The sequence below is a fragment of the Vicia villosa genome, linkage group LG3, assembly GCF_029867415.1.
Source record: "Vicia villosa cultivar HV-30 ecotype Madison, WI linkage group LG3, Vvil1.0, whole genome shotgun sequence".
NCBI classification, from domain to species: Eukaryota; Viridiplantae; Streptophyta; class Magnoliopsida; order Fabales; family Fabaceae; genus Vicia; species Vicia villosa.
In genome coordinates, this window is record NC_081182.1 from 202,729,324 (window position 1) to 202,739,972 (window position 10,649).

At 35.9% G+C, this 10,649-nt stretch overlaps 1 protein-coding gene across 1 annotated transcript; it reads left to right on the forward strand.

Annotated features, from left to right (window-relative positions):
• The first annotated feature begins 5,308 nt into the window (after positions 1-5,308).
• On the forward strand, positions 5,309-10,435 carry LOC131593320 (disease resistance protein RUN1-like). The gene is made up of 5 exons (XM_058865785.1): positions 5,309-5,990; positions 7,322-8,417; positions 8,588-8,839; positions 8,914-9,720; positions 9,825-10,435. The coding sequence occupies exons 1-5, from the start codon at positions 5,509-5,511 to the stop codon at positions 10,374-10,376; spliced, it is 3,189 nt and encodes a 1,062-aa protein (XP_058721768.1). The 5' UTR covers positions 5,309-5,508; the 3' UTR covers positions 10,377-10,435.
• Positions 10,436-10,649: the final 214 nt, after the last annotated feature.

Genomic DNA, 10,649 nt, shown 5'->3' on the forward strand with positions numbered 1-10,649 from the left:
CTTTAGTAGCTTTAACGTTCCTTTTGTCAGTCAGCGTAGTCTGCCACGTGTACTTCCTTCTGATCTGATGTTTGTGAATACGACGTTTGAATATCATCAGAGTCAAACAGCTTGGTGCATAGCATCTTCTGATCTTCTGATCTTGAAGTGCTTCTGTTGCGTGATACCATCTTCTGATCTTCAGTGCTTCTGATCTCATGTTCTTCTGATGCTTCCATAGACCCATGTTCTGATTCTGCTTCGACCATCTTCTGATGTCTTGCCAGACCATGTTCTGATGTTGCATGCTGAACCATTTGAGACACAACTTCTGAGCGCTGAATTATGCGTACTCTTTATATATTTCCTGAAAGGGAAATTGCATTGGATTAGAGTACCATATTATCTTAAGCAAAATTCATATTATTGTTATCATCAAAACTAAGATAATTGATAAGAACAAATCTTGTTCTAACATGGGCTAATGTGGCCCTCTTCACCACAATTGTAACAAGTCACAGTCTTATTCTTACAATCAGCGGCAACATGACCCACCTCTTCACACTTGAAGCACTTCTTCTGGTTCAGCTTGCACTCATTCCTACGGTGCCCGACCTCACCACAGGTATAGCACCTGACAAAAGCACTGGAGTCTCCTCCACTAGGCCTCTTCCAACCACCAGTCTTTGGATTACATCTACCATACGGTTTTCCTTTTTCCATAGGCTTCTTACCCTTCCTGTCAACTAACTCGCGAGAGTGAGATGACTTCAGCTTAAGGTTATCTTCTTCAAAGATCCTGCTACAATCTACCAAATCAACAAATCTCCGAATTCTCTGGTACCTGATTCCCTGCTTAATCTCATCACGAAGACCGTTCTCAAATTTGATGCACTTTGAGAATTCACTAGCTTCATCGTTGTTGTAGTGAACGTAGTACTTCGCCAACTCAACGAACTTCGAAGCGTATTCTGGCACTGTCATATTACCTTGAACCAACTCCAGAAATTCAATTTCCTTTCGGCCTCGCACGTCCTCAGGAAAGTACCTTCTCAAAAACTCTCTCTTGAACACAGGCCAAGAAATACCCACATTATCAGCCTCCAGTTCAGCTCTGGTCGCCATCCACCAGTCATCAGTTTCTTCGGATAACATATGCGTACCATACCTCACCTTCAGATTTTCAGCACAGTCAATGACTCTGAAAATCCGTTCGATCTCTTTCATCCACTTCTGAGCACCTTCAGGATCATGCGTACCTTTGAACAACGGAGGATTGTTCCTCTGAAAATTCCCCAGTTGCCTGTCAGCACCGATCCCTGCCCCTCCAGCATTTCCTCCCAGTACACCAGCAATCATGCTCAGAGCCTCAGCGATAGCATCATCGTTTCTTCCTCCTCTTCCAGCCATTGTTCTGCTTAAATCACAAACAATTTAATCAGAACAAAAGTATCGACAAGTCAGTTAGTACGAGTCGTATACACAGGAAAGACTGACACTAAGACTCTGGTCACAACGACCGACTATGCTCTGATACCACTATTGTAACACCCTCCTAAACCCCGCGGCAATTTAAATAAATTTATTCAGAGTACATGAAATAAGGGTGCCACAATTCGAAATAATTTAAAACATCATTCAGTCATGTCATGCATTCACTGAGGCAATTCTCATTAATTAAAAACAATTCATGTCAACACAGCGGAAATAATTCAACAGATTAAGTTTAACATTTTCAAACTAATCCTTCAACATCAAAACATAACTAGAGTTATCAAAACTTAAACTTTAAACATCGCGTCCCCAGTGTTACAACTATCAGAGCATGACACCTAACGCTAACCAAACAACTGACTCATGAGCTAATCCTCACCGAGTCGAATAGCCGCTATCCTTAATTTGAAAATGACAACATGTAAGGGTGAGTCTTCATCATAATTAACAAATGTTATAAGGCTATAAGGAAATAACACATCATAGCTGTATAGTTCACCCAATTGTTTCATAAACAGACATTCAGACAAGTTTCATCATCACAAAACAGTCAACCAAACATCATCAATATTTATAACACTGGAATACATCCAATCATGTTATAAAAGTCATGCATATGAATGCAACTGACACTATGCATGTGGTACCAACGTCATCAAATCGGAATAACCCATGACCGATCCAACATCATCAAGATACGGCCCTGCCGGCAAAGATTCCACACAATGGGAATCATGCCCTTCACTGATCCAACACACCCTTATGGATACAGTATCATCAATGAACATGAATGAATGCAAACATACATGAACATACTTATACCATCGTCAAGTCTAATGAGTAACATCATCAAATACTCATTTCATCATAATCATCATCATCATTAAGCATGTTTATATATATATGCATCATTCAATCACAATCACATCACTAATCATCACATAGATTATTTAATAAGGTTCGTTTAGCTCAAAACGGCACCCGAAACGGACCAACGGTTCAAAAGTTATGCATTTTACAAAATTCTGCATTTTTCAAAAACCTTCAGTGGTAATCAGTTACCCAAAGGCCAGTAACCGGTTACCCTGACTCATGAACCACATCCCCCTGTTTTTTGTATGGGTAATCGGTTACCCTGCTTTCAATAACCGATTACCGACTCCCAGAAAGCAATATCTCCCCTTTTTCACTGCAGTAATCGGTTACACTGCTCCCAGTAACCGGTTACTGCGTACATGCAACCCCAAATTCTGCAGAAAACAGCATTCCAACCATTCCAAACTCATTCAAATCACACCAACTCGAATAATAGGAATTGAAATGCACACATACCACGAAATACACATCACAACACATCAATTACACATCAAACAAAGCCATGATCACACAACATCATAGATTTCATACACAAGATCAATTATCATACAAATAGATTCAATCCCTAAACCTATCATATGACTCAATTGACCCGAATCCTACATCTATTCAATATTATTAACCCCTAACCCGATAATAGATGATAATCAGACAAGTCCCCCCTTACCTTAGCCAAATCCTTGGATGGGTCTTCTTCCTCTTTGGTTCTCTTTCACGTTCTTCAGCTCCTCTTCTCACAACTTCTTGTTTTTCACGTTCTAACTCTTTCTCCTCTTGTTTTTCCTTATTTTATGAAAATATAAAATTAGAAATGGGCTCCCTCACTCTTACACCCCCATATTACTAATCCCACCATAAGGCCCAACAACTTAACATTTTATATTTATTTCCACATAATTCCAATAAAATGCTAATTCAATTTAATTAATTTAAAATTAAATTAAACTAATTAAATTAGAAATTTTGGGATGTTACAAGTTTTCCATGCCTCTTTAGCATTAGTGTAAATGTTAATGATCCTGAAAATTTTCCAAGTGCACTTTGATCTTCATCAGGTTCCCAATCCTTTTCATGTTGCATGGATTTAGAACAATCATTAGCTTTGATCATAGGAGGTATTCATCAATTGATGATACCTTTCCAAGTTTTACTGTCTATGGACTTGAGAAAGGAAACCTTGCGAGCCTTCCAATAGTCATAATTTGTACTATAAAGAATCAATGAAGAGTTAACATATCCTAATTCCTTGATATTTTCCATCTTAAATATAAAAGGTTAGTCACACTAGAACACACCCAAAAGGAACAAGGTGTTTGCTTTGATGCCAGTTTGAAATTTTGTTTGATAAAAGACAAAAAGTCACACACAATATTGAAACAATGTGTGAAAAATGATCATCTGAATTAATAAATGAACTATTAAACAAACCTTAAATAAAAGAAACAAGAAATCGTCAACCTAGTGAAAGGGAAATTCACTAATAATAAGTAGTCATATGTACAACGGTCTTACATAAACTCTCCTAATTTAGAGATTATTTCATAATACTATATGTAAATTTCAACTCAGACTCCCCCTGAATATGAAATCCTCGACTTACACTTAAGCACTCTCCCAAGTGTTTGTAAGTATCAATAATATTAACGTGAGAAACTTCACCAATACAAACCAAAACTCTATCTCTCACTAAATGGAGGAGAATAACATAGGACAGAGTTTAACACAAGCATAACACATAGCAAGATTAACATTCAACCATTCAGAATATGTGTATCTTCTCTGTCCCTCTACTAGGGGAAACAATCTCTTTATATAGAGGAAATAATCTTAGCATAAGGCCCACTAGGGTTCCAAAACAAATCCATATAATATCCAATCTTAAACAAAAATAATTTTTCCAATTTTTTTCTTTCAAAATAAACCAAGTAGATTGTAAAACAAAATAAATCATGCATAATCTAGAACAAAATAACATACAATATAGAGATGATTCATTTCCAAAAGATCGTGCAGAATCAGGAATATAAAATATTTCTAAAAATAACGCACGAAGCTAAAATGTCTTAACACCTTACATGACATTTTGCTTAACATTTTATTGATAAAAATAAGTCAATCTATATATAATAATAATATCAACACATATTTAACTTAAATTTTTTCAGGTAAAAAGTTACTTTTCCATAAAGTTCGCTGGCCTAAAACTGACATAAGAAAATTTTACGCACATAATCATAAAATAAAAATAAAGCAACACCAACCTACGATTATCCCACAAATTATGATCTTGATGCAAGGCTATTATTTGGTGTCCGTTATCTCCCATACGTTGAACTTAGAGGATACCTGCATGGTTAACACTCCAACACTTAATTCGGTTAGGGTTCAAGATAGTGGTAGTAAAAGTGGAGAATAAAGATTGTGTACCTGAAAAACTCTTTACGGTATTGATACATTTGGTCTGACGGGGCAGGTTGGATAATGGATCTCGTGTTATTGCATCTTTAAAAAGCGTAGAGTAATGGATCCTGAATCTTTCGTCGACTACTGAACAGTGGGTCTCGAGTCTTTAGCCAGCACGAGACAAGGTGTATGCTTGACTATCTCTAATGCTAATGGAAGATTGTTAGAACTTTTAACTTTATCAAATTATCTATTAATAATAATAAGATATTTCTTTGTTATATGTTTATTTTTTCAAAATCTTAAAGTACTTGGGATAATTAGTCAGTTTAATAAAACATTAAGTACGACTAAAAGTATATGTAGTCAAACAAGGAAATTAGGTGCAAGATGAAAAATTCAAAAGTTCAATTATAAGTATATTATTCTTAAAGTATATGAAGTCGAACTTTAGAATAGAATAAAGGGAATAGACCGATAATCGCGTTTTACCAATCATGAATAAAGACAGTCGATGCATAAATCTGATACAAAGTTACACCGCACCAATGTGGAGACACTAAAATGCAAGACCAACTATATAATCAGCAGCACTACCGTATGTTTAACTATGCAAAGTCAGTACTGCTGAAGAAAAATCATAACTCCTTCCTTGAAACTTCTTCGAAACTTCAATGGCTATTATACTCAACAACGCTCAACTCTTGAACATTTTTAAATATCACCAACTAACTCTCTTGCAAAGTTTATACTTCAATGGAGCAACAACCAGACGCTTTTACTTCTTCCAACGGAATTCATACTTACGATGTTTTCCTCAGTTTCAGAGGAGAAGATACTCGCTACGGTTTCACCGGAAATCTCTACCAAGCTCTAAACCAGAAAGGAATCAAAACTTTCATGGACGATGAAGTCATTAAGAGAGGACAACAAATTTCACCAACCATTTTCAAAGCAATTCAACACTCTAGAATAGCTATAGTTGTTTTCTCTAAAACCTATGCATCCTCGAAATGGTGCCTTCAAGAACTCGTCAAAATCATTGCATGTTATAGAGACAATGGACTAGTGGTGATTCCGGTGTTTTACAAAGTGGATCCATCAGAGGTTCGAAATCATACCGGGAATTATGGACAGCAGTTGGCCATGCATGAGGAGAAAATGAAGGAGGAAGTGCGGAGTTGGAGGTTCGCTTTACGTGATGCTTCTAATCTGGCAGGATGGACTTTTGGAGATGGGTATGTATCTTCTCTTTTCTTTCTTAATTCTATATTTTTTTTTTTTGTTCAGTAAACTGCAAGTCATGTGTTTGATGAAATGTTTGGGTGTTTACTTTTGTTGTGGATTTTTAGTTTTAGATTTATTCAAGGAATGATCTGAAGTTGGTACATGCATTTGGGAAAAAGAGGGAAAGAAGTGAAACTAGGAAATATTTTATGCAGAGTTTCTTTCTTATTCACTTTACAATTGCAAAATTTTGTGAATACAAGTGTATTTTAGAATAGGGGTTACTCCATCTATTTATAGTTTTAGGTTGCTTTCTCCTTAAGCAAAACCCAAAACTACAAAAGCCCAAAATAACTATTTTGGTTTAAGTCGAAATTAAAGCAACCTACTTCGACATCTAATCCAACTCGACACAAATTAAACTATTTTGACACACCCTTGTTCTGTCGAGCAACATGTTGCTTCGACACAAGGGATTACAATCTCAACAGAGAGATGCATCTCCGGCCACAACAAAGGCATTTTTGGGTTTTCAGAGGTTTAAGACCAAGAAAGATGAATAATCTTGAAGAGGATGTTGGGTAACCTAGGCCCGTGGCACAATCTGTGTCATAGTAAGCGCTGGTGGAGAATGGAGATTTAGGTTGTCCTTGTTGAAGGAGTAATCCATGACTGATTAACCTTTTAAGATATCTAAAAATGTGTTTGACTTATTTCCAATGCGATTCAAGTGGACTTGCAATGAATTGGCTGACCTTGTCTACACTGAATGCAGAATGACACTTATTAACCTTTAAGCAACGTGACATGTGATAAGATGATGCAGAATGATCAACACCATAAAATTTCAAGAAACCCCCTAAAAATGTCAGTTTCAACTTAACAAAGATTCATTCTTTATGTTTAATTAATGAAATAGAAATAATTAATCCATATGAAGGGACACCATTTTTAAGTTTAGATATCTGAAAGGACCAAAACTAAAATATTTTTAGTGGGGGCCAATTTCGTGAACAGATAAAAATTGGGGGACAAAACTCCAACTAAGCTTAATTTTTTTCTTCTTGACTTTTTGGCATTTTCTGTTGCTATTAGAAATTACAAGTTAGTTGTGCTAGTTAGTTTTTATATTTGAAGTTTGTTAATTAGCTTTCTGTCATTACAAATTAGCTTCATTTTTCACATTCCCGCATCTTTATATATTATACATGAATCGTAAATGATAATTAAGTTGAATCAGTTCAATAGAGAAACTCTTCACAATCTTCCTTTATTTGGAACAAATAAAACTAGACACGATGAATTTAATTTTGAGTATTCATAACATTTTGTACTTTGACAGATATGAATATGAATACGAGTTTATCAAAAGGATCGTTGACACGGTGCACAACACATCAAAACAAAACCTTTCACATGTTGATGATCATGCAGTTGGACTTGAGATGCGCGTATCTAATATACTATTCCGTTTACAAATGCTTGATGCAACTGTTATCATGATAGGAATATGTGGGGTTGGTGGAATAGGAAAGACTACTTTGGCAAGAGCGGTGTATGACTCAATTGGCCAACAATTTGAGGGTCTTTGCTTCCTCCCTGATGTTAGAGGAAATTCAACCAAATATGGATTGGCATATCTACAACAGGTGATTGTTTATGATACGGTTGGCGAGAGTATCAAGCTGCATAATGAGAATGAAGGAATTTCAATCCTGATCAGAAAGTTGCAAAATAAAAGGATTCTTTTGATACTTGATGACGTTGACAAATTGGATCAATTGAAGAATTTAGCAGGAACACCTAGTTGGTTTGGTTGTGGAAGTAGGATTATCATAACTACTAGGCGTAAAGATATTCTAGCTGCTCATGGAGTTGGAAATATATATGATGTACCTGTATTTAATTTTCAGGAAGCTCTTGTATTTTTAAGTTCAATTGCATCAAAAAGACCTAATCCTGATGTAGAATGGGACCGCGCAATCAGCTATTCCCGCGGTCTTCCATTGGTCTTAAAGATTATCGGTTCTGATTTATTAGAAAAATCACCGGATGAATGGGAGATTTCATTAGGCAGATATGAAAAAGTCTGCAATGAAGAAACTCAGAGTATACTTGAAGTGAGTTATAATAGTTTGAATGAACTCGAGAAGAGAATTTTCACCGATATTGCATGTTTCTTTGCTGGAGAGCCTTTTTCATATGTCAAAAAAGTACTATCTGCATGTGGTTTCTTTACAAAAAATGGTATTAAGTCTATTGACAGACTTAAGAATAGATCCCTTATATCAATCACTCCCAGTGGAAGTTTGATGGTGCATGATCATATAATAGACATGGCTATGAATATAGTACAACAAGAATCACCCACGAATCCTTGCAAGCGAAGTAGGTTATGGCTACCTGAGGATGTTGTTCGAGTTTTAGACGAAACTGTGGTAAGAACTATTTTATTTGCTCTATTTACTTTCTAGTTTTTAAACGAAGATATGTGAAACAAACAAGCCTTTAAGTTACGTCTCATTGCCAAATTTTGTTTGCTGACAACATTTACGAGTCAAAACTTGGAAAAACAGTTGTAGTAGTTAACATATTTTTGTTTGGAAAGGAAAATGATAAAATCGAAGTCATGATATTGGACAACTTACCGCAAGGAAGTGTAGAGAAGTTGAGTGACAAAGCCTTCAAAGAGATGAAAAGCCTGAGAATACTAATTATTAAGGACGCGGTATATTCCGAAGTCCTCCAACATCTACCGGATAGCTTAAGAGTTCTGGATTGGAGCGGATATCCTTCATGCTGTTTGCCAACTGATTTTGTCAATTTGCCTTCTAGTTGTCTCATTTTCAACAAATTCAAGGTATGTATAAGTGCTATGTGAAATATTCCCTTTGAACTAAAATTGTCTAATTGTTGGTGTTTTTCTGTTTACAGAATATGAAGAGTTTGATTAGTATTGATTTCACCGACTGTATATACATAACAGAAGTACCTGATATGTCTGGTATCGCAAACTTGGAGACATTGTATCTTGATAATTGTAAAAATGTTGCAAAAATTCATGATTCTGTTGGATTTCTTGATAACCTGATGGAGCTGACAGCCACAGGATGCACTAATCTAGAAACAATCCCTAAGGCATTCGAGTTGGCATCTCTTAAAGTTCTCTCTTTCTCCGAGTGTCCGAAACTTGTGAGGTTCCCAGAAATATTGTGCAAGATCGAAAATTTGCAACACATCAACTTGTGGCAAACTGGCATAAAGGAATTACCATTTTCTATTGGAAATGTGACAGGACTTGAAGTTTTAACTCTGATGGATTGTACTAGGCTTGATAAGCTACCTAGTAGCATTTTTACGCTACCAAGACTTCAAGAAATTCAAGCTGACTCGTGTAAAGGGTTCGGCATTTCTACTGAATGTGAAGATTATATTGGACCTGTGAAATTCAACGTGTCTCCAAACAAGATTCGTCTGTATTTGAGCTCTTGCAATTTAACAAATGAACATCTTTTTATCTGTCTCCGTGGTTTCGCCAACGTTGTACACATGGACCTGTCTTACAGTAACTTCACTGTCCTTCCACCGTGCATTAAAGAATGTATCAACTTGAACACTCTTCTGTTAACAAACTGCAATCAACTTCAAGAAATCTCAGTAATTCCACCAAATTTGATAGATATCGATGCAGTGAACTGCACATCATTGACATCTCAGTCACAAAGTGTACTATTAAGCCAAGTAAGGGTTAAATATGTTTTTACTCTCAGCAAATACATCACAAATTACAGAGATGAATTTGCTTATGCTAGCTATCAAATTTTGACTATTTTATGAATGATCAGGCATTTCATGAAGCTGGAGAAAAAAGTGTAATGCTTCCAGGATCAAGTATACCAGAATGGTTCGATCATCGCAGCAGTGAAAGATCCATTTCCTTTTCCGCTCGTGAGAGATTCCCTAGTATTTGTGTGTGTGCTGTTTTTGGTGTGTTGGAAAAACTGCCTCATCATTTTCTAGTTAACGTCTGTTTAATCATCAACAGCCATAAAACAGTACTATCACAATGTTCTAGTCGGTCAATTGTAAAAGAACATGTGTGGATGTTTGATCTAAGAAATTTAATTGACCGTAGAGAAACATGGTTGGAACGCGGTTGGAATCATGTGGAAATTTCATGCGAAGATTGTCAAGATGAGCATTTGATGGCTGAAGCTGTTCATGGAGTTAGAAGAATGACAACTGTAAAATGGTATGGAATTCATGTGTATAGACAAGAAAACAACACAATGGAGAATGTCTTATTCACAAGTGCCAACACTCAACAAGAAAACAATATTAATGATGAAAGATTTAATGGAGACAGTTACCCTCTGTCTAAACGGCAGTGTAGATGAATGTTATTCAGAAGAATGATGTTGTATAGAAATGGTAATTTGATTTTCTCCACTTTCACATTTAGTGTATGATATTAATAAAGAAATAAGAATGTATACTTTTTTCAGCTTTTATACAGCACTATTGAAGAGTGTACCTTACATTTGCTTAGGTGTGTCCCCACGCATACAAATTTGATTTGTTAGCTCAAAGAATAAGCATAATTTATTTTTGTCTCAACTCTGATTTTATTGAAAATTTGAAGTTTACTGCCAACAATTCTACAATCTTCC